The following is a 24,965-nucleotide window of genomic DNA, read 5'->3' as shown; positions in this document are numbered from 1 at the left end:
GAGATGGAGTTTTTGCTCTTCTTGCGCAGGCTGGAGTGCAGTGGCATCATCTCGGCTCGCTGCAACCTCCGCCTCACCGATTAAAGTGATTCATCTGTCCCAGCCTCCTGAGAAGCTGGGATTACAGGCACCTGCCACCACACCCAGCTAATTTTTGTATTTCTAGTAGAGACGGGGTTTCATCATATTGGTCAGGCTGGTCTCGAACTCCTGACCTCAGGTGATCTGCCTGCCTTGGCCTCCCGAAGTGCTGGGTTTAGAATCATGAGCCACTGTGCCTGGCCGATTTTAGAGCTTTTCTGACAGGCTTCTTTTACTTAGCGATATGCATTCAGGGTCCCCTTATTTCTTTTTCTGACTTGATGGCTCATTTCTTTTTATTGCTGAATAATATTTTTACTAGCAACAAAGAATGGAATACTTAAGTGTAAAACAAGCAAAAGATCTATATGAGTAAAACAACAAAATACTGATACATGAAATAAAAAAATGTAAATGTCATCTTTTCCTAAGTTGATCTATGCATTCAGTGCAATTCCTATAAAAATACAAGCAAGTTATTTTGTGGATATGTACTAAGTAATTCTAAAGTTTGTATGGAAAGGCAATGCTCCTAGAAGATAACGTAGAAAATCTAGGTGACCTTGAGTTTTGGCGATGACCTCTTAAGTATAACCCTGAAAGCACAATCATAAATGAAAAAAATCAGTAAGTTGGGCTTTATTAAAATTAAAAACTTTTGCTCTGTGAAAGATTATTTTAAGAGAGTGAGAAGATGGGCTGCAGATGGTTAGGAAACATTGGTGAAAGACAAGTCTGACTAAAGAACTAAAGAACTCTTAAAACTGAACAGTAAGAAAATGAGCAATCATATTAAAAAATGAGCGGAAGGGTCTCAGCAGGTCGGGCTGCGGAGGAGTGGCAGCGGCCAGGCAGCCCAGCTTCGCCAAGGCTCTCGGCAGGCTGCAGTTCACAGGTACTCGGCACGCGCCCTCCCCGCCGCCAGGATGCCCAAAAGGAAGGTCAGCTCCGCCGAAGGGGCTGCCAAGGAAGAGGCCAAGAGGAGATAGGTGCGGTTGTCAGCTAAACTTGCTCCTGCAAAAGTGGAAGCGAAGCCGAAAAAGGCAGCGGCAAAGCACTGAAACCACCATCTATAAAGCTCTACATGTTCTTCACGGGGTGATTAATTTCTACCCAAACTTAGGTTAAAGCTTCAAACAAAAAAGGGCAAACAAAAGGGAAAAGGGGAGCAAAAGGAAAACAGGCTGAAAGAAACTAAAGAAGATTTACCTGCAGAAAAGGGGGAAATGAAAACTAAGGGGGAGTCCAGCCTCTGATGAAGCAGGAGCGAAAGAAGCCAAGTCTGATTAATACCATACACCATGTCTTATCAGTGGTCCCCGTCTCCCTTCTTGTACAATCCAGAGGAATATTCTTATCAACTATTTTGTAAATGCAAGTTTTCTTAGTAGCTCTAGAAACATTTTAAGAAGGAGGGAATCTCACCTCATCCCATTTTTTAAGTGTCAATGCTTTTTTTTGAGAGGTGAAATCATTTGCTGGTTATTTTTTGGTACAACCAGAAAATAGTGTGGGATATTGAATTCTGGGAAGCTTTGACTGTCTCAGGTGTCAGCTTAACATTCCATAGACAGGGGTTAGTTTTCATATCCTATAATACAAAGCATATTAAATGGCAATATGGAGTCAGTCCTGCATTTAATGTCTTGAACATTTTAAATTACTTCTATTCCCATGTTGTTTTTTAGTAGAATTGTTTCCTAAAGAAAACCACTCTTTGATTATGGCTCTCCCTTGTCAAAATTGTGTCCACTCTGTAACACCTTTGGTTGTGGTTGTCCTATTTTCCTAATAACTTTGTTACTGTCCTGTGAAAGATTAAAAATTTGAATATGTAGTGTACATGCTATTCAGTTGTGAATTGGTGGGATGTATGTAACAGCTGATCAAATTGTGAAGATACTGGTACTTGATAGCCTCTTAAGGAAAATTTGCTTCCAAATTTAAGCTGGAAAGTCACTGGAATAACTTTAAAAAAGAATTACAATACATGGCTTTTTAGATATTTGTTATGTATGTTAAGAATTGTGTACAAATTAAAATGTACTGATCCTCAACCAATAAAATCTCAATTATGAAAGAAAAATAGAGCAAAAACCTGACCAAAGAAGATACACATGGCAAATAAGCCTATGAAAGATGCTCAATAATGTATGTGATTGGGGAACTGCATAAAAATAACAGTTGGATACCACAGTTTTAAAGGACTAAAAGCTCTAACATTGACAATACCAAATGCTGAGAAGATGTGGAATAACAGAAATGCTCATTTATTGCTAGTGGGACTGCAAAATTGTACAGCTACTTTCAAATACAATTTGGCAGTTTCTTACAAACTAAACATCCTCATACTATAAGATTAACCAGTTGCCCTGCTTGGTATTTACTCCAATGAGTTGAAACTTATGTCCTCACAAAAACCTGCACAAAGATGTGTATAGCAACTTTATTCATAACGGCCAGAACTTGAATACAACCAAGATGTCCTTCACCATGCAAATGGGTAAACATTGGTACATCCTGTGAGTGGAATGTCATTCAGTGCTAAAAAGAAATGAGGTATCAAGCCATGAAAAGACGTGGAGGAACCTTGAATGCATATTCCTCTGTAAAAGAAGTCAATCTGATAATCATACTGTATGATTCTAACTGTATGATGAAACTGTGGAGACATTACGTTGAAAATTTATGTCCACACAGCCTGCACATGAATGTGTATAGCAGCTTTATTTATAACTGCCAAAACCAAACCTGGCAGCAAGTTGCCCTTCAGTAGATGAATGGATTAACAAACTGTGGTATATTCATAAGATGGAGTATTATTCTTATTATTCTTATTTATTTTCAGTGAGTTTGCGTGTGTGTGTGTGTGTGTAGTCTTGCTCTGTTGCCCAGGCTGGAGTGCAGTGATGTGATCTCGGCTCACTGCAATCTCCACCTCCCAGGTTCAAGTGATTGTTCTGCCTCAGCCTGCTGAGTAGCTGGGATTACAGATGCGCGCCACCATGCCTGGCTAATTTTTGTATTTTTAGTAGAGACAGGGTTTCACCATGTTGGTCAGGTTGGTCTCGAACTCCTGATCTCGTGATCCACCCACCTTGGCCTCCCAAAATGCTGGGATTATAGGCATGAGCCACCGTGCTCAGCGAGTTTTTTTTTTAATCTTTGCTACCTTTTTACTCTGGTGGTTCGTGTGCTAGTTGCACGTGTAGTTTTATAAGAAACTGCTAAACTGTTGTCCAGGCGACTGTTCCATTTTATTTATTTATTTATTTATTTATTTATTTATTCTATTTATTTATTGTATTTAAATATTATTTTATTTATTTTGAGACGGAGTTCATCGCTCTTGCCTCGGGGCCCAGGCTGGAGCTGCCAAGTGGCCGGATCTCAGGCCTCACTGCAAGCTGCCCTCCCGCGATTTACGCCATGTCTCCCGCCTCGGCCTCCGGAGTAGCTGGCGACTACAGGCGCCGGCCACCTCGCCCGGCTAGTTTTTTGTATTTTTTTTAGTAGAGTACGGGGTTGTTCTCACCGTGTTGGCCCAGGATTGCGTTCTGATCTCCTGACCTCGTTGATCCTCCCGTCTCGGCCTTCCCAAGAGTGCTGGGATTACAGGCCTTGAGGCCCACCGCCGCCCGGCCGGACTGCTTCCATTTTATATTCCCACCAGCAATTTGTGTGAGTTGATCTCATTTGTCTCTCATTTGTCTTTATCTTTTCCAGCATTTGTTGTCACTATTTTAAAATTCTTTTCAGTTTTGATAGATGGGTAGTGGTATCTGTTAGTGGTTTTGTATTTTCTTTCTTTTTTTCCTTTGAGACAGGGTCTCACTTTGTCACCCAGCCTGGAGTGCAGTGGCACAATCACTGCTCACTGCAGCCTCAACCCCCTGGCCTCAAGTGATCCTCCCACTTCAGCCCCCAAAGTAGCTGGGACCACAGGTGCATGCCACTATGCCTAGCTACTTTTTGTATTTTTTTTTGTAAACAGGGTTTCACCATGTTGCCAAGGCTGGTCTTGAACTCCTGAGCTCAAGCGATCCCGCCTGCCTTGGCCTCCTACAGTGCTGGGATTACGGGTGTGAGCCGCCGTGGCCTGGGCTGTTTTGTGTTTTCTTTGTGGCTAATCATGCATTTATAGAATCTCTTTCATGAAGTATTTCTGCTTATTTACTTTGTTAAAAGAAGGCCATCAGGAAGGCCATGCCCGAGGTCAGCTGAAAATACTTCTGGTTCTCCTGGGATAATTACTTAATGATGCTGTTTGCAACAACTACCATCTTTTCCATTGCCTTTTAAAGCAAATGCCTATGACTCAATATTTGATTATATAAATTATATGAAGACTCAACCTCCTGGTTTTTTATTAATGGGAGAAGGAGTAAGAAATTGTGTGGAGAATAGGTTTATAGGTTTTCAGAATTAGGGCCTGAGTTTAAGACATATGATATGAAAATCCAAAAAAGTTGTAGCTAAGTATAATTATTTTGGTTTGTCCTGTGCATTCCAAAATTATAGATAGAGGCTGAGTGCAGTGGCTCATGCCTGTATTCCCAGCACTTTTGGGGACCTAGGCAGGTGGATTACGTGAGGCCAGTAGTTCGAGACTAGCCTGGCCAACATTGTGAAACCTTGTCTCTACTGAAAATAGAAAAAATTATTTTCAGGTGTGGTGGCATGCATCTGTGGTTCCAGCTACACGGGAGGCTGAGGCATAAGAATCACTTGAACCTGGGAGGCAGAGGTAGCGGTGAGCCAAGATCGAGCCACTGCATCCAGCCTGGGTGATAGAGCGAGACTGTCTCCAAAAAAATTTTAGAAAAATTATAGATTCATTTAGAGAAAATGTTTAGTGATTTCTTGTTGATTTTGTCTTTCATGTTTATAATATTTTCCTTTTAAGAAATCTAGTTTAAATATTTTGTTTTATAGTTCATAATTACTTAATTAACCTTTTAATTTTCAATAAAGAAAGCATTTTTTGAAATTTGTTCTTTAAAAAGTTTTAATTAACCCTCTTCACTGCAGTGAATTCACTGTGTAAATTCCATACCTTTGGCTGTTGTAATATATAAAAATGAGGACTTTTTCCTCCCTAATAAAATCTTAATAACTTCCTTTATGGGTATGGGTCAAATGTATAGTAGGTAACAGATTGTACTGATAAAAAAAAATTTTCAACACACATGCTCAATAATAAAACAAGTTACTTAGATAAAGAAAAGGTCAGTTAAAGAGAATTTGCACTCATTTCTATTTTACATTTATCATGAATAGTGTAAAATGCCTTTACTATTCATTTTTATATGTATATATGGGATCCTGGGCACAAATTACAGATTTTTAAAGAAACATTTAGTAATAAAAATTGCATCCTTCCTGCCTTTCCTACAGCCTCTGATATTTGCTTACAGTAGATTCAGTTACATTCTAAACTTGGCTCTAAAAATTTCTTCTAGGAACATCCCCCCCCCTTTATGCTATTAGGTTTATCTTTAAAGTCATAGCTCCGTGTTTAAATGTCAAACACAAACTTTTGAAAATAATCCATTAGAGCTCTGTAGAAGTCACATGAAGACTGTATTCTGTGCAAAACTTTCTTGTGGCACTGTTTTCTACACCATTTTTGGCTTGTACGATAGAAAATAAAAGCTTGTTTCATGTCTGTCTATTTTAGTATAACACCTTATGGGGCATTCATACTGATTATTTTATGGAAAGTACTCTCATCAGCCTGTCCATGAGGAAAATTAAGATTGTCTTGCTGTGTTCCATGGAAATGGTCAAGGCTTTTCAAAAGAGAAAACAGAGAACAAAAGAATATGTCGGGCGTGCACACAACTGTGTTATTGGCAGGAAACGTGCTGACTCCTTTGTGAATGTGTGAATTCGTGAAGACCCTTATTTCAAAGAATTATCTTTTCCTATTAGTTGTTGAATGAAGGGTTTTTCTCATATATAAATAATTTCTAGTTCTGACAAATTTTGTTCAGTTATCTATAAAGTGAGCTTTCATAACATTTGTTTTGTCTGTTTCTAATGAAGGCTTGTTGCAGGAAGAATCTCAGTTGTGACATTGTATGGATGATGCCAGTGAAGTGATCAGAATTCCAGTATCTAGTGTGTTGTAGCCATAATGAGCTTCTAATTGAAGGCGACAGGCTGCTTTTTTTCCCATTCTAGTTGGTCAGGCAAAATGTTAGATTTCATTCATTATTAACTCATTCCTTATCAGCAGAGGACTGGATTAATTTGTAGGGAACATAAATAATTTTTGCTTTGTGTCAATTTTAGAGATTGAAGTTCAGGCTTATATAAGATTCTCTCCCACCTGCAGCTGTTCCAATTGTATACATTTGTGCAACTACCATCATCATAATGATACACTAACATTTCTGTCACCCCAAAAGTTTCTCATGCCACTTTGTGCTCTATACCTTCCTTCTTTCCCTCTCTCTTGCAATACTGATTTGCTTCCTATTATTATAGTTGTGGTTTCTTTTTTTTTTTAACTTTTCATAGGAGGGACTCATATAGTGTGTAGACATTTATATCTAGCCTCCCTACCCCCACAATCATGGTATTGAGATTCATTTTTGTTGTTTTATAGGTAATTTGTTCTTTTTAAATGCTGAATACTTTTCATTGCATTAATATATAACTGTCCATTCACCTATTGATGGACATTTAATTGTTTCTAGGCTTTTTATTATGGATAATAAAATACCTAGTTGTGACATATGGAAAATGTAGGTTTAATTTTTTTACAAACTGGTAAACTATTTTTCAGAGTGACTGTACCATTTTGCATCTTCAGCAGTAATGTGTGAGAGCTTCATTAAGTTTGCATTCTTGCCATAACTTTGTACTACTAGTTTTAAAAATTTTAGTTATTCTATTGGGTGTAGTGGTATCTGTTAGTGGTTTCAACTTGCATTTCCCTGATAATTAAATATGTTGAACATCTTTTCATGTACTTACTTGCTATCTGCATATCTTCTTTAATCAAGTATCTTTAAACATATTATGGCCATTAAAATTGTATGCTTTTGCTTCTACAACAGTTATAGAATTATGGCCATTTTATTTATTATGAACACCTTTATTTTTTATTTTTCATGCATGAAATTTGTTTTAGAGCTAATGTAAGCTTAGCCCACTTTATAATGTTATAACATTAATTTTAATGCTAACATTGAAATTAAACATTAAAACAGCATTGATACAGAAAATGAAAATATGACTTAATATGTACAAGAGAATTAGCAGGAAAAACTTGATAAAGAATTTCTTTCCAACTTTTATTTTAGGTTCTGGGGGTACATGTTCAGGTTTGTTACATGAGTAAATTGCGTGTCACTGGAGTTCGGTGTACAGATTATTTTGTCACCCAGGTACTGACCATAGTAACCGATGGGTAGTTTTTTGATCCTCACCCTACTTCCACCCTCCTTCAAGTAGGCCCCTGTGTCTGTTGTCCCCTTCTTTGTGTCCATGTGTATTCATTGTTTAGCTCCCACTTATAAGTGAGAGCATTCTGTATTTGGTTTTCGGTTCCTGCATTAATTCACTTAGGGTAATGGCCTCCAGTTGCATTCATGTTGTTGCAAAGTTTTGTTCTTTTTTTGTGCTGCATAGTATTCTGTGGTGTATATGTACCACATTTTTTTTTTTTTTTTTTGGAGATAGAGTCTTGCTCCCGTCACGCAGACTGGAATGCAGTGGTGCGATCTCAGCTCACTGCACCCTCCACCTCCCGGGTTCAAGCAATTCTCCTTCCTCAGCCTCCTGAGTAGCTGGGATTACAGATGTGCACGACCACACCCAACTAATTTTTGTATTTATGGTAGAGAAAGGATTTCACCATGTTGGCCAGGCTGGTCTCAAATTCCTGACTTCAGGTGATCCACCTGCCTTGGCCTCCCAAAGTGCTGGGATTACAAGCATGAGCCACCACGTCCGGCCTATGTACCACATTTTAAAAATTCAGTCCTCTGTTGATGGGCATATAGGTTGATTCCATGAATTTGATACTGTGACTAGTACTGCGAAGAACATACAAATGCATGTGTCTTTATGGTAGAATGATTGATATTCTTTTGGATATGTATCCAATAATGGGATTGTCCTGTGTCGAATGGTAATTCTAAGTTCTTGAGAAATCTCCAAACTGCTTTCCACAGTGGCTGAACTAATTTATATTCCCACCAGTGGTGTATAAGCATTACCGTTTCTCCACAACCTCGCCAGCATCTATTATTTTTTGGCTTTTTAATAGCCATTCTGACTGATGTGAGAAGGCATCTGATTGTGGTTTTGATTTGCACCTCTCTAATGATTAGTGATGTTGAGCATATTTTTCATATACTTGTTGGCCATGTGTATGTCTTCTATTGAGTAGTGTCTGTTCATGTCCTTTGCCCATTTTTTAAATGGGATTGTTTCTTGCTTGTTGACTTATAGATTCTGTATATTAGACCTTTGTCAGATGCATAGTTCACAGATATTTTTCTGTCCTTCTGTAGGTTATCTGTTTGCTGTTGATAGTTTCTTGTGCTGTGCCAAAGCTCTTTAATTAAGTACCACTTGTCAATTTTAGTTGCAATTGTTGGGATTGCTTTTGGAGTCTTCCTCATAAAATCTTTGCCAGGGCATGTGTCCAGAATAGTATTTCCTAGGTTTTTTTTTTCTCTAGAGTTTTTATAGCATTATGTTTTACATTTCAGTCTTTAATCCACCTTGAGCTGATTTTTGTATATGGTGGAAAGATTTTTGTATACAGAGCCCAATTTCAGTCTTCTGCATATGGTTTGCCAGTAATCCCACCACCATTTATTGAATAGGGAATTTTTTCCCTATTGCTTGTTATCGTCAACTTTGTCAAATATTAGATGGTTGTAGGTGTGTGGCTTTATTTCTAGGTTCTCCAACCTATTCCATTGGTCTATGTGTCTGTTTTTGTATCAGTACCATGCTATTTTGGTTACTGTAGCCTTGTAGTATAGTTGAAGTCAAGTAGTGTAATGCCTCCAGCTGTGTTCTTTTTGCCTAGGGTTGCTTTTACTATTCAGGCTCTTTTTTGGTCTCATATGAATTTTAGAATACTTTTTTTTCCTAATTTTGTGAAAAATGCCATTGGTAGTTTGATAGGAATAGCATTGAAACTGTAAATTGCTTTGGGTAGTATGGACATTTTAATGATATTGAGTCTTCTATCCATGAGCATGGAATGTTTTTCTATTTGCTTGTGTCATCTCTGACTTTTTTTCAGCAGCATTTTATAATTCTCATTTTAGAGGTCTTTTACCTTTCTGGTTAGCAGTATTCCTAGGTATTGTATTCCTTTTATGGCTATTGTGAATGAGATTACTTTCTTGATTTGGCTCTCAGCTGGGATATTATCGGTGTATAGACATGCTATTGATTTTTATACATTGATTTTATATCCTGAAACCTTGCTGGAGTTGTTTTACAAATCTAAGAGCCTTTGGACAGAGACTGAGAGTTTTCTAGGTATTGAATCATATCATCTGCGACTAGAGATAGTTTAACTTCCTGTCTTACTATTTGGATGCCTTTTATTTCTTTCTCTTGCCTGATTGCTCTGGCTGGGACTTCCAGAACTGTGTTGAATAGGATTGGAGAGTAGGCGTCTTTGTCTTGTTTCGGTTCTTAGGGGGAATGTTTCCAGTTTTTGCCTGTTCGGTATCATGCTGGCTGTGGGTTTGTCATAGATGGCTCTTATTATTTTGAGGTATGTTCCTTCAATATCTAGTTTGTTGAAGGTTTTAACATGAAGGAATATTGAATTTTATTGGAAGTATATTCTGCATCCATTGAGATGATCATTTTTTTGTTTGTTTTTAGTTCTGCTTATGTGATGAATCACATTTATTGTTTTGCATATGTTGAATCAAACTTGCATCCCAGGAATAAAGCTTACTTGATCATGGTGGATTAGCTTTTCTATGTGCTGCTGGATTTGATTTGCTAGTATTTTGTTGAGGAGCTTGCATCTGTGTTCGTTAGGGATATTTGCCTGAAGTTTTCTTTATTTGTTAATGTCTCTGCCAGGTTTTGGTATCAGAATGAGGCTGGCTTCGGCCGGGCACGGTGGCTCATGCCTGTAATCCCAGCACTTTGGGAGGCCAAGGCAGGCGGATCACGAGGTCAGGAGATTGAGACCATCCTGGCTAACATGGTGAAACCCCGTCTCTACTAAAAATACAAAAAATTAGCTGAGCGTGGTGGCGAGCCCCTGTAGTCCCAGCTACTTGGGAGGCTGAGGCAGGAGAATGGCATGAACCCGGGAGGCGGAGCTTGCAGTGAGCCAAGATTGTGCCACTGCACTCCAGCCTGGGAGACAGCAAGACTCTGTCTCAAAAAACAAACAAACAAACAAACAAAAAAACAGAATGAGACTGGCTTCATAGAATGAGTTAGGGGGAGTCCCTCATGCTCGACATTTTATAATAATTTCAGTAGGATTGGTACCAGCTTTTCTTTGTACATCTGGTAAAATTTGGCTGTGAATTCATTTGATCCAGGGCTTTTTCTCATTGATAGGTTTTAAAAAATGACTGATTAAATTTTGAAATTCATTATTGGTGCATTCAGGGTTTTAATTTCTTCCTGATTCAGTTTTGGGAGGTTGTTATGTTTCTAGAAATTTATCCATTTTTCCTATGTTTTCTAGTTTCTGTGCATAGAGGTGGTAAAAAAAATGTGTTGCATGCATCATCACTGTTGAGTCATAAGATTTTCTTTTCTTTTTTTTTTTTTTGAGACAGGGTCTTACTCTGTTGCCCACGCTAGAGTGCAGCGGTATGATCAGAGCTCACTGCATCCTCAAATTGCTCCTGCCTCAGCCTTCCTAGTAGCTGAGACTACAGGTGCATGCAGAATTTAAAAAATATTTTGGACACAAACCCTTTCTCAGATATATGTTTTGCATATATTTTCTCATAATATGGCACTTGCTTTTCCTTTTAATTTCTGTCTGTTAAAGAGTAAAAGTTTCACATTTTGATAAATTGTGTTTTGTCAATTATATCTATTTTCATGCATTCTTTTTTCTGTTTAAGAAATGGGTTACAAAGATTTTCTCCTGTAGTTTGTCCTTGACACATAGTTTTGCTATTATATTTTAGACTTATGATCCATTTTGAGTTTGTTTTGGCGCAGTTTGATTTTTTTTAATATAGAAATCTGGTTCTTTTGACACCATTTGTTCCAAAAACGATCTTTTTATCATTTAGTTATATTGTACCTTTGATGAAAATCAGTTGGCCATACAAATGTGAGTTTATTTCTCGACTCACTATTCTGTTTCCTTGAAATATTTGTGTACGCCTATACCAGTACCATGCTATCTTGATTATTGTAGCTTTATACATCTTATACGTGTATATCATTTGTATACATCTATACCTCAGAGATATTATATAATGTAGGTTCAGTTCAAGATGACCGCGATAAAGCGGATTCCATAATAAAGCAAGTCACATGAATTTTTTGGTTTCCTAGTGCATATAAAAGTTATGTTTGGTTAGGCTCAGTGGCATATTCCTGTAATCCCAGCACTTTGGGGAGGTTTGCTTGAAGCCAGGAGTTTAAGACCAGCTTGGGCAACAAAGCAAGACACTGTCTAAAAAAATAAAACAAAATAAAAAGATTAGCTGAATGTGGTGGTGCGTGCCTGTAGCCCCAGCTCCTCAGGATGCAGAGACCAGAGGATTGCTTGAGATCAGGAATCAGAGGCTACAGTGAATTCCATTTCAGGTGACAGAGTGAGGCCCTGTATCTAAAACTGAAACGAAACCAAAAAAGATATGTTTACACTATACTGTAGTCTCTTAAGGATGTAATGGCATTATGTCCAAAAAAAAAAAAATCAATGTACATACCTTAATTAAAAAATACTTCATTACTAAAAAATGCTGATGATCTGATACTGCAGTGAATCATAATCTTTTTGCTGATGGAGAGTCCTGGTTACCCCCTACGGGGCTCTTTCCTGTTCTGTGTCATGAAACCAACACACCAAACTGAAAATGAGTGTCAGGCAGTGCAGGCTCTATTCAGTAGTCTTGGAATTGGAGAAGTGGGAACTTAGCTTAACTTCTCAGCTCCTGAGAAACCTGGAAGTTACAGATATAGGGCATCTTTAATGAAGGGTTTGGGCATTAAGAGCCAGGAGAAGAATATGTTTTTCTTGGAAAGGGATGGAGATTTTCCTGGAATCAAGGAGCCACCTCTTTCCTATGCTTTCCTGGTCTCTTCTGGTCATTGTCACGGTGATTGTCAACTGTCATGGTGCTGATGGGAGTGTCACTTAACATGGAAATTGGATTATAATGAAGCTAGAGGTTCTTCAGAGGTCGAGTAAGCTGCCGTTGTGGATTTCATCAGCTTTAGCTAGTTTAGACCTAAGAAGAAACTTCTGACCACTGACATCCTGTTTCCTAAAAATAAATGGAGTTAAAGCTGACTAGGAATTTAGCCATATCACATAGGCATTGCATTGGCCAACAAAAATGGAGTAGGGATCCAACTAAGTCATTTAAGCACTGCAGTGGGTAGTATTAGGGCCTTGCTCTGGATTAGGCTTTGGCTTAAGGGAATGTTGTGTTTAGTTTAATCTTCTGTCTAAACCACTAAAATTTTCTCCATATCGGCAATAAGCCTGTTTCACTTTCTTCTCATTCATGTGTTCACTGGAGTAGCACTTTTAATTTTTTCAAGAACTTTTTCTTTGTGTTCATGACTTGGTTATGTGGTGTAAGAGGTCTGGTTTTCTGCCTGTATCAGCTTTCAGTACGTCTTCCTTGCTAAGCTTAATCATTTCTAGCCTTTGATTTGAAATGAGAGATGTGCAACTCTTTATTTCAAATGAACACTTAGAGGCTATTGTAGGATTATTCATTGGTCTACTTTCAATATTGCTGTGTCTCAGTGATGAAGGAGGCCTGAGGAGAGGGAGAGAGTATAGGAGAACAGCTGGTAGGTGGAGCCTTCAGAACACACTCATTTATTGATTAAATTTACCATCTTCTATAGGTCCAGTTTGTGGTGCCCCAAAACAATTACAATAGTAACATCAAAGATCACTGATCACAGATCATTCTAACAGATACAATAATAAATGAAAGAGTTTGAAGTACTATGAGAATTACCAAAATGTGATGGAGAGATACCAGTTGAGCACGTGGTATTGTAAAAACAGCTTCAGTAGACTTGCTTGACACAGGGTTCCTGCAAACCTTCAATCTGTAAAAAAAAAAAAAAATGCAACATCTGTAAAGCACAGTAAAGTGAAGTGCAATAAATTAGGTATGCTCGTATGTAAGAATCATATTAATTTGCATAAAGATTTTAAAGTTAGCTTGTCATTGTCTTTAAAAAGACCTGGTAGGATTTTGATTGTGAGTATTAAATATATAGATCAGTTTGGGGAGACTTGCCATCTTAAGAATATTGTAACTCCCAATCCCAGAACATGGTATTTACTATTATTTATTTAGGTCTTTGATTTATTTTATCTGCATGCTATAGTTTTTAGTATACAAGTCTTGCGTGTATTTTGTTAGACTTACATAGAATTATTTCATATTTTCATGTGATTGCAAATACTTTCAGTTTCAAATTGTTCATTTCTATACAAATATGATTGTATATGTAGACCTTGAATTCTGCAACCTTGGTAAAGTTCTGGTAGCTTTTTAAAGAGATTCTTTGGGATTTTTTATGTAGATAATGTTATCTGTAAATAGATTATCTGTGATGGTTTTATTTCTACCTTGACAATCTGGATGCTTTAGATTTATTTATCTGTACTTACTGCACTGGGTAAGATTTCTTATACAATGTTGAGTAGGAGTGATAAAAGCAGACAATTTTGCCTCATTCTTGACCTTATGGGGAAGGTGTTTATTCTTATATCTGTAGATTTTTTTATAGATGCACTTTATAAGGTAGAAGAAATTCTAATTGTGGTTTGTTGAGTGTTTTTCTCTTGAAAAGGGTATTGCATTTTATTCCTAAAATGCCATACTGCATCTTTCTAATGTAATAATCATAGTGGTTTCCCCCCTTTTTTCTATGAATATGGTGAATTACATTAATAGATATTCTGTAGTAATCCAGCCTTTCATTCCTGCAATAAAGTTCAACTGGTTTTGTATTGCTGGATTTTATTTGCTAATTTTTTTTTTTTTTTTTTTTTTGAGACGGAGTTTTGCTCTTGTTACCCAGGCTGGAGTGCAATGATGCAATCTTGGCTCACCACAACCTCCGCCTCCCAGTTTCAAGTGATTCTCCTGTCTCAGCCTCCTGAGTAGCTGGGATTACAGGCATGCACCACCACCCCTGGCTAATTTTGTGTTTTAGTAGAAACAGGGTTTCTCCATGTTGGTCAGGCTGGTCTTGAACTCCTGACCTCAGGTGATCCACCCACCTTGGCCTTCCAAAGTGCTGAGATTATAGGCGTGAGCCAGTGTGCCCAGCTATTTGCTAATATTTTCTTAATGAGTTTTGGGTGTATATTTATGAGACATATAGATATACAAGCATATGTTTTATTTTCTTGCAATATATTTATTTAGTTTTTGGATATGTGCTACTGACATTGTAAAATAGGTTGGAAAGTGACTGTTCTATCTTATGAAAGAGTTTGTGTATGATAGGTATAATTTTTTGTTTGAATAATTGATAGAGATTACAGATGAAGGCATTTTTAAGGATTTTCTTTGCAAGAAGTTATGAATTCAATTTCTTTTTAGATCGTGGGCTATTCAAATTATCTTTATGTGTAGATTGGTTTTGGCACTCTACATTTTAAGGCATTTGTCTGTGTCATCAGAATATTTCCTATTTTCTTCGTTATATTATTTGTTTGTTCCTTATTACTTTTTTGAACACTTTGACTAGAGTTATTGATTCTATTATCTTTAAAAATAACAAAGTTTTGTCTTATTGATTTCCCCGCTGCTTACTCATCTTATTTTATCGAATTCATATTGCATTTTATTTCCTTATTCCTTTATTTCCTTTTATTGAATTTAGCTCCTTTTTAAAAACTTTCTTTAGTTGAAACATTGATTTCTCTATCTGTCCCTCTGTCTAAAACACAGTTTCTTCTTTATTGTACCTTTACAATAAGTCTTATTATGTGGAATGCATTTCCATATACATTCTAGAATGAGATCTCATTTCTGGTGTATTTTTGATGAGGTTTTAAACTATCAATTTAGAGAGTCTTTTAGGCCATGTTATTTTCTTTTACATAGGTGTTTTTGTTTTTGGTTTTGAGATGATTTCCCTCTGTTGCCCAGGCTGGAGTGCAGTGGCACATTCTTGGCTCACTGCAACTCCGCCTCCCAGGTTCAAGCAATTCTCCTGCTTCAGCCTCCCAAGTAGCTGGGATTACAGGTGCTTGCCACCATGCCTGGATAATTTTTGTATTTCTAGTAGAGATGGGGTGTCACTGTGTTGGCCAGGCTGGTCTGAAACTCCTGACCTCAAGTGATCTACCTGCCTTGGCCTCCTGAGGTGCTGGGGTTACAGGTGGGAGCCACCATGCCCGGCCTACATAGGTTTTTTAAAAACCATTTTATTCTTTCTTGTGTAAATATATTATGAATCTTTCCTTAGATTTGTTCCAAGATAGTCAATGGTTTTGATATTTAATGTCATTTTATATGATTTTAAAATATTTTTTACTAATTGTTCTCAATTTATAAAAATATACCTGATGTTTGTATATTATGCTTTTATCTAGTGACCTTGGTAAATCCGTATATTCTAACAGTTGGATTTTATTGTGAATTGGCCTCTGTGTGTGTGTGCACAGATGATATATATTTCTATGTACAGATTGGTGTTTTTTGCTTTTATACAATCAAGTTTTTAGCAAACAATGACAGCTTTATTTCTTCCTTGTAATAATTACTTTTCTTGGCTTATACATAAGACCTTCCATACTGTGTTGAATAGAAGTTATGATAAATAGCATTTTTTCCTACATCCTGATTTTAGGGTCAAACCTTTTCATATTTTATGGGTGTTTGCTAGTTTTTGTTCATTAGTTTTAAGGTTGGTACCCTTTATCATATTAAGGAAATATTTCTTATCATGAATAGGCTTTGAAGTTTATTAGATTATTTTCTGTATCTGTTGGTATAATCGTGTCATTTTTCTTTCTTTCTTTCTTTCTTTCTTTTTTTTTTTGAGATGGATTCTTGGTCTGTCGCCCAAGCTGGAATGTAGTGGTGCGATCTTGGCTCACTGCTATCTCTGCCTCCTATGTTCAAGCGATTCTCCTGCCTCAGCCTCCCGAGTAGCTGGGACTACAGGCACGTGCCACCACACCTGCCTAATTTTTGTGTTTTTTTAGTGGGGACAGGGTTTCACCATATTGGTCAGGCTGGTCTCAAACTCCTGACCTCGTGATCCACCCGCCTCGGCCTCCCAAAGTGCTGGGATTACAGGCGTGAGCAACTGCGCTGGCCTAATCATATCACTTTTCTTTTGTGTAGTACTAATTTGGTGAGTGATATCTTTTTCTTCACCAAATTTTGCATTCCTAAGTTGACATAGAATAAGGGATGTATTATGATCATTTTTGGGATAAGTTTTGAATCAGTTTACTAGTATCTTGTTAATCAGAGATTTGAATATTATGTTAATGAGAAAGTATAGAGATTGTTGGTCTTTCTTCTTTAAAAAAAATGACATTTTTCTTTCTTTTTTCTTTTTTAGCACAAGCCCACCGTACTGTTGTGTGGATCTGTATTCACTTCGTACTGGGGAGATGGTCAAGTCCATTCAATTTAAGACCCCTATTTATGATCTCCATTGCAATAAACGGTAAGGATATTTTCATGTTTCTTGTGTAAAATAAGAAACATGGTCTCCTGGGCATGGAGAACTCTACCAATTTCAGTGACTAATTTAGGTTTATTTTTAAAAATCTCAAGGAAACACTTTCTGAATTCTGTTCAGTGGAATAGCTCTAAGATTTCTTGATGAATATATTGAGACTTCTAGTCTTGATTCATTAGGGAATTGTAAATTCAGTTTAGTGGGGTATAGTGAGCATTTGTAAAACAAAATGAAAACGAATAGAAAGTATCTGAGCAAACTTAAAAATGTTAAGTATTGTTTTGAGAAATCTTTTAATGTAGCTTTTTATATGTATTTTATGTATGCTGATTTATGATGTGAAATATAGTTTTGTTGTGAGAACCCACCAAAATTTTTGAAAAGCATGTTCCTGAACTATAAAAAAAAATTTAAATATATTTTTATTCCTTCACACTTCACAGTGGAGCTAAAATAGGGACTAGACTAATTTGTATCCTTTAAAATTTATTTCATTTAATTGCTGGGAAAGTATTCAGATCTATCTTGAACTTCTATGGGACCTCTATTGCTAATGACAAATTAATCACAGAACATTAGAGGAGAAAGGAACCTTAGGAATCTTCTATCACCCAGCACTTTCCTTTTCCATTTAAGCAAACTGAAGCCCTGGGATGGTGAATATCTTGATCAGTAGCTCTTACGTGCCTTGTATGAATCTTCCATGCCATCAAAAAGCTAAGCACATGAAATATAGAAAATAAATTGTTTTCTGCCATTTCAGTAAATTTAAGTGAAGCAAAAGACTCACAGGTTAGATTTTAAAGAGATGTTTTGAAAATTGACTCAGTAAGGTTGAATGCAGAAGGGAGGGCAAAGACATATTTAACAAATACAAATAAAAGGCAGATGGGTTTTCATACTAATAAGAGAAATATTTGAATTCAAGTAGAGAAAGATGAAAATTATAGGACGTAGGAAAAATGCCCAATATATTATTGCTAGAAGGATATGATTGTCCCATGACACATCAAGTTGGTCAGAAGGGTATAGAAGTGTTAAACAACATTATTGAATGAGTAGATCCTGCAGACATATTTAACCCTGAACTGTCCTTTGTGCTGTCACGAACTTGATTACATATTATTTGGTCAAAAAATAATGTGAACACATACAAAAAGTACAGAGAAGATTCTTAGACCACAGCTTCCCTGTATTTCAATTACATAAATATACTAGAAATCAAAAAACATCACAAAACTCTTTCTCTTATTTGCTTTCCTCTTTAATTTAAAATGTTTGCTCCATTTTAAAGAGGAAATCAAAACTGTAATTTTATATCATCTGAGAATTAATAGCAAGATGTAGTTGCTCAGTTGCTTAGGTACTTTATTTAAAAGTTTCAGGTCCCCCACAGATAAGTGTAGTCACCTATATCTGAATTGTTCCTCATTCTCCAAAAAGCATATGTATCAATAAATGGAGCATGTAAAATCACCTGTAGCCCATGCTTAATTCATATAACTGCACAAGAGTGAATACTACAACTAGAAATTTTAAATTTGAGGATGGTAGAGCTTATTCAGGAGTCCTTGCAAGAGGTGATATGACAGAGTGTATGATGTGACAGAAAGGAGACTATGTTGGGAATTTATTGGTGCAGAAGGGACATAAGTAAACTATGGTTCACTCCCAGAAGCATAGGCGGTGTTAGAGACCTAGTAGTTTAAAGCACTAAGGGATCAAAAGGGTCTGGGGAAGTGTGCAGGAACAGATGTATCCTTGAAAATTCCTTCTGGCAGTATGGCAGGCAATTTTAAGGTTAGTAAGTCTTCAAATAAATAAATGTAATAAAGAGAAGATATGATGTAAGCCTTACTGAAACAAGGTAGCAACACTGATTCAGAACATTTACCGCTCCCCCATTATAACCCCCAATAAAACAGTAATTTATAAGGTCTGATGCTAATGAAAAGATAGATAAGTGTACCAATGCAACAGAATAGAATCTCAGATTAGACACACACAACCCTCTTTGGACATGTGACTTATAAAGTTTCTGCTGCAGGTAAGTTTTTTCAAAAATTATTGCTCCAGCACTCAGATATTGATACAGAAAAAGCTCAAGTCTTGACTCCTAAACCAAAAACAATGCCATGTGAATTCTAACTCTAACCATGAAAGATAATACCATTTATTTGTAGGAACATTTTTAATTACAAATTCAATTTATTTTATATTTACAAGTCTGTTAAGATTTTAAAGTTCTTTCTAGCACAAGTTTTCATAATTTGTCTTGATAATTTGTCCATTCATTTTGATAATTTATCAATAGTTTTGACAGTGGTCTTTCCAGTCATTTGTCCGTTAAGTTTTCTAATTTATTGGAATTAAGTTGTTTGTAACATTGTAATAAATTCCTTAATTTGTTTGTAACAAATTAAGTTGTTTGTAAATTCCTACATTGTTAATTTAATGACTGTAGGATATCTAGTGATGTCGGTAATTTGTGAATTCTATTTTCTTTTCTTTTTTGGGGGTTGGGAGGATCGGATCTCACTCTGTCACCCAGGCTGGAGTGCAGTGGCACTATCACGGCTAACTGCATCCTTAAACTCCCAAGCTCAAGCAGTCCTCTTGCCTCAGCCTTCCTGTATCTGGAACTGCAGGCATGTGCCACTGTGCCTGGCTAATTTTTTTTAACATTTTTTTTTTTTGTAGAGACAAGGCCCCACTATGTTGTCCAGGCTGGTCTAGAACTCCTGAGTTCAAGTGGTCCTCCTTTCTTGGCCTTCCAAATGGCTGGGATTAGAGGCATGAGCCACTGTGCCCAGTCTCTCTGTTTTCTTGATCAGTCTACCTAGATATTTGGTTTTATGTCTAGCTGTAGATTTGTTTATAGGAAAGTAGTGTGAGGTATGTGTTGATTAGCAAGTTCAGCAGTTTATTTTCCAGTTTGCCAATGGTTGTTTGGTTTTTTTTTCCATAACCGGGCATTGTATTTAGTGAAGTCAATATGAAGACGATTATGTATTTCATTTTCAATTTGTTAAAAGAATAAATTATGTTGGATGATTTCCCAGTGCTAAACCATTCTTACACCCTGGATTTCACCCTAGGGGTAATTATCTCTAATCCTTTTTATATATTCCTGGATTTAATTTTTGCATCTATGTTCATGAGGGAGATTCATGTATGTTTTCTTTTTCTTGTTGTGCCTTGTCTGTTGTTTTGTTTCATTCATTAGACACTTAGGAAGGTATTTCTTTTTTTGGAATTTTCTATGATAATTTGTATAGGATTGTTATTATATTTTTCTTAAATCTTTTGAGTTTCTGTTATTGGATTCATATACATTTATGGTTATTATGACCCTTTATGAACCATCCTTTGTTAATATTGATATTCTTGTTCTTAATGTTTGTCTGATAATAATATATCCATTTCAGCTTTTTTGTTACTATACGTATGGTACGTATTTTTCCATTTTTCAGTTTTAAGCTAGTTGTGTGTTTGAATTCGTTGGTGTAGACATAATATAGTATCATTATCCAGTCTGACAGTTTCTAGTTTTAAATATTCTGTTTATAAATTATGAGAAGGAATGAGATTATTATGTGCGTGTGTGTATATATGTGTATATATATGTGTGAATATAATATGTGCATGTGTATGTGTGTATATACACTTAAATATAGTATGTGTATATCTATATGTATATACACACGTACACACACACCCCATATATATCTGTATGTATATGTATGTATATACATACACACCCCATATCTATCTGTATGTATATATCTGTATGTATATACACACACCCCATATCTGTCTGTATGTATATATCGTGATGTATATACACCCGTACACACATACCCCATATCTATCTGTATGTATATATCTTAACACACACAAACACACACCACCCCAATATATCTGTAGTTAACACACATACACCCCATATATATCTGTATTATATATCTGTATGTATATACACACATAACACACCCCCAAAATAATATCTGTATGTGTATATGCTGTAATGTATATATAAACAACAACACCCCATATATATCGGTATGTATATACCCTGTATAATAAACACAATAACACACCCCACCCACAATATATGTCTTGTATGTATATACCTGTATTATATGCACAACACCCACCCCATATATAATCTGTTATGTATATATCTGTATTATATACCACAACCCAACATATATATTCGTATTAGTATGTATATATCTGTATGTATATACACCTACCCCATATATATCTGTATGTATATATCTTTATGTATATACACACATACACACACACACCCCATAAATACTTTCTCTTTGGTTCCATTGACTCTTAATAGTGGTGCATATTTTTTTGTGTGTGTTCCATTATTTGATATTTTCTGTCAAACACTGTGTATAAAGGAATAGTACAGATGTTGGTAATTAATATTTAAACATGGAAATGCCTTTTCTTCTATCAGGGCATTAAACGGGTATTAAGTTGATATAATATGTAGATGAGGTGGTTTGAGGCTTTAGTATAGTAACAGAACAGAAATGGAATTTACAATTGAGTAATTCTAAAATTTCATATTATCTCCTTTATAAGGATATTGTCTCTATCTTTTTGTATATTCAGAGTACACATACACATGTATAGCAAATTGTCATTTATTAATAACAAACAACCCAGTAAAATATATATAGAAAAGTTTTTAACAGGCCCAACTAGAAAAAAGAAAATCACAAGGATCTAACAGTCGCCACTCATTAGAATTATTCTGCATCAGTAAATGAAATTGTTGTTTTTAAAGATGAATAAAATTAATAAAGCATGCATATGAAATAATACATTTTCCTTTTTTTCTACTTATATTAGCATCTGTTGCTCAGATTTACCAGCCTCCAATTTTGAAAAATAAGCTATTAGTTTGTTAGATATTTAGTAACAATTATAACCTTTATTTGATTTTTTGAGGTAAATATTAAGCTTGGCTATTTATATTAATATCCTGGAAGGAATAGCACAACATAAATTAGTGGCTTTTGATGTATTTTAGGAATTTTGCTTTAAAAAATTGTTTATAACTAAATTATTTTCTAATTATTTATAAATCTTGGGCATTGAGAAGAATACTGCTTTTACAGATTCTTAGTAAATTTTACTATATTGAGTCAATCAGAAATAACTTATTTATGAGTAGCAGTTGTCTTAGATTTATATGTGTTGGGAAATTCATCTGCCATTTCAACTTAAAGTGATAGGTTACATAAATCCATTTTATCTTTAATACCATGACTAAAACATCACTGGAAAAACACTTTTAGTAGATAGCCAACAATGTATTATCTTCTCCATTCTTTTTTTTTTTTTTTTTTTCGTTTCCTTTTGAGACAGCATCTCACTATGTTGCCTAGGCTGGTCTCAATCTCCTGGGCTCAAGTGATTCTCCTGCCTCATCCTCTTGAGTAGCTGGGATCACAGATGTGCAACATTGTGCTGGGCTTGATCTTACCCATCTTTAATGTAGACTTATTCGACTCAAAAATAAATGAAAACAAAACTTTATTTTATGTATTTGTATTTTTAGAGATGAGATCTTGTTGTTGCCTAGGCTGGAGTGCAGTGGCGCGATCATAGCTCCCTGCAGCCTTGACCTCCTGGGCTCAGGTGATCCTCCTGCCTCAGCCTCCTGAGTAGCTAGGACTACAGGCTCATACCACCACACCTGGCTAATTTATTTTTATTATTTCTTATAGAGATAGGGTCTTCCTATGTTGCCCAGGCTGGTCTCGACCTCCTGGGCTCAAGTGATCCTTCTGCCTTGGCCTCCAGGAATGTTGGGATTGTAGGCATGAGCCACCATGCCTGGCCAAAACAAAACTTTATTAAAAGACAAACATTTTTTGAGGTGGTAGTTTTTTCTTCCATCACTTTTCTTCTAGTCATCTCTATCTTACTTATATATAGGATTTTGTGGTTTATATTTTTACACATTTTAAGAGGCAGAAGTTTCTAGCCTAAATATTATAGGAAGTGTTTAATTTTAAAATTGTATTAGTAGGCACTTGTTTTCATCTAGATGATATAATGCATTTCTGATTCCACTTACAGAATTTCACATTCACTTTTTTCTTTCTTTTTTTCCCCCCTCTAATTTTAGGATCCTTGTCGTAGTCTTGCAGGAGAAAATTGCTGCCTTTGATAGCTGTACTTTCACGAAGAAATTCTTTGTCACAAGTATGTACCAATTTTTTTTCCCTTCTTATGCCTTTGGGTTTATACTAATTACTTGACACAATCAGAAAACTAACTAATTTTCTCAACAGTATTTAATGTTTTCAGTTTTGATGATTTTCTTGTGATTCTGTGGATGTTCTCATTGAGTAATATAATTGTATGATATATATTTTCAACTTTCCAACACATTTTCTTTATATTACTAAGCAAGCTTTGTTGTAGGTTACCTCACTTTCTCCCTACATACTCTCCTTGAGTAATTGTGATTTAGTTTCATGTAGCTATTTCATACTTTCAAAGCAATTGTTAAATTGCTTAACATACCGTATTTTTATACATTGTACCTTTACATATGAGCAAAATTTGTTTCTACTAACATTAGTATCTGTCATTTAACCAAAAGGTTAAAAAACCATATTTTTCAAATAATTACTTATATTTTAAAAGAGGGTTTAAAACCTTCAATACTGTTAAATAAACTTACGTACTTATAAGGCTGTAAGCACAATTTCCTTTAAAAGTTTTGTTTGTGTTTGTAAATTGATAATATTTGCAGCTTTTCCGTGGGAGTATTTGGCAGCTTGAGATTTTGTAATAGGAGAATTTGTGGTAAGTCCTCATTTGGGTCAACTTACAGATTTTCTGTATGATGGAAAAAAATGTAAACACATAGAGCCTTGGAAAATATATTGGCAGAATCAGTATAGAAGTTGGCACATTTTCAAAGAAAGCAATTTAGCAATTTCATATGACCAATTTTACTATAATTTCTCAATTTAAACCATATATGACAGAGATAAGAGTGGAAAAACCTTTTACTCAGAAGAGAGAATAGAGTATGTATTCTTCTAAGTTTTATTGCTATTTGAAATGGTTAAATGTATCTTAAATATATAAATGTCTTCAATTTTCAATAATTTGGCCTAGTTTGTAAACATGTAATAATATATAGTGCTATGGCAAAAATACTATATCTTAATTAAATTTCTAGTGCCACAGATGTGCCATTTCTTTTCCTGTAAAGGCCACAAGCAATAACTTTTTATTTTGGGAAATATATACATGTATATAATTAGAGTAGTAGTATGATAAACACCCATGCATTTATTATCTAGTTTCAACAACTATCAAATAATGGACAGTCTTTTTCATTTATACCCCTTCCCCAATTATTTTGAAGCATATTGCAGGCATTATAGAATTTAATTTGTACATATTTATTATCTACATCTGAAAGATAAGAACTTGAAAAATTACTAAGTGATTATATAATTATCCAAACTGCAGTCTTTTGATTTACACAGTTGCCATACTGGATTTCACTCTGATCAACATATGTAAACTTGTAAAGTCCTGAGTGAATACAGATATATGGTTATCTTGTCCGTTTACTACCAATGAAACTCCCAAGGTTTTTGGTACACCAAAACCTACTTTATGAAAGTTTAGCGTCCTTGCTAAATCTTTTCTGCAACTCAATTTTCATGCTTCTTATGTCCCATTTAATTTGAATCACTCGTTATTCTCATTTTGTTGGAGGTATATTTTTCCTTTGTCTTCGTGACTGGAATGGCCTTTTCACTAATACCTCTTCTCCTTATGATGTTTTAATCCTATGTATCTTTCTGGGCCCAGTGTAGATAGTAATTCTTATATGAAGTCTTTCTTGACCCCTTTAGCTTACAGCAACTTCTCCTTTTAAATCCCCTAAAGATAACATTTCCCACCATCTGTTGGCAGAACATTAGATTTTCAACATACTT

General features: G+C 35.7%; 1 protein-coding gene across 1 annotated transcript in view; it reads left to right on the top strand.

Moving 5' to 3' along the window:
- BCAS3 (BCAS3 microtubule associated cell migration factor) overlaps positions 1 to 24,965 on the top strand; it is a 749,063-nt gene that overhangs the window by 183,924 nt on the left and 540,174 nt on the right. Inside the window, exons 8-9 of the mRNA XM_017870817.1 lie at positions 16,843 to 16,950; positions 23,126 to 23,202. Of these exons, the coding sequence (XP_017726306.1) occupies positions 16,843 to 16,950; positions 23,126 to 23,202 (185 nt within the window). The remainder of the gene's footprint in view (positions 1 to 16,842; positions 16,951 to 23,125; positions 23,203 to 24,965) is intronic.

The sequence above is a fragment of the Rhinopithecus bieti genome, unplaced genomic scaffold (assembly GCF_001698545.2).
Source record: "Rhinopithecus bieti isolate Rb0 unplaced genomic scaffold, ASM169854v2 scaffold_5497, whole genome shotgun sequence".
In the NCBI taxonomy this organism is placed as follows: domain Eukaryota; kingdom Metazoa; phylum Chordata; class Mammalia; order Primates; family Cercopithecidae; genus Rhinopithecus; species Rhinopithecus bieti.
This window is presented reverse-complemented; position numbering and strand designations above follow the sequence as displayed.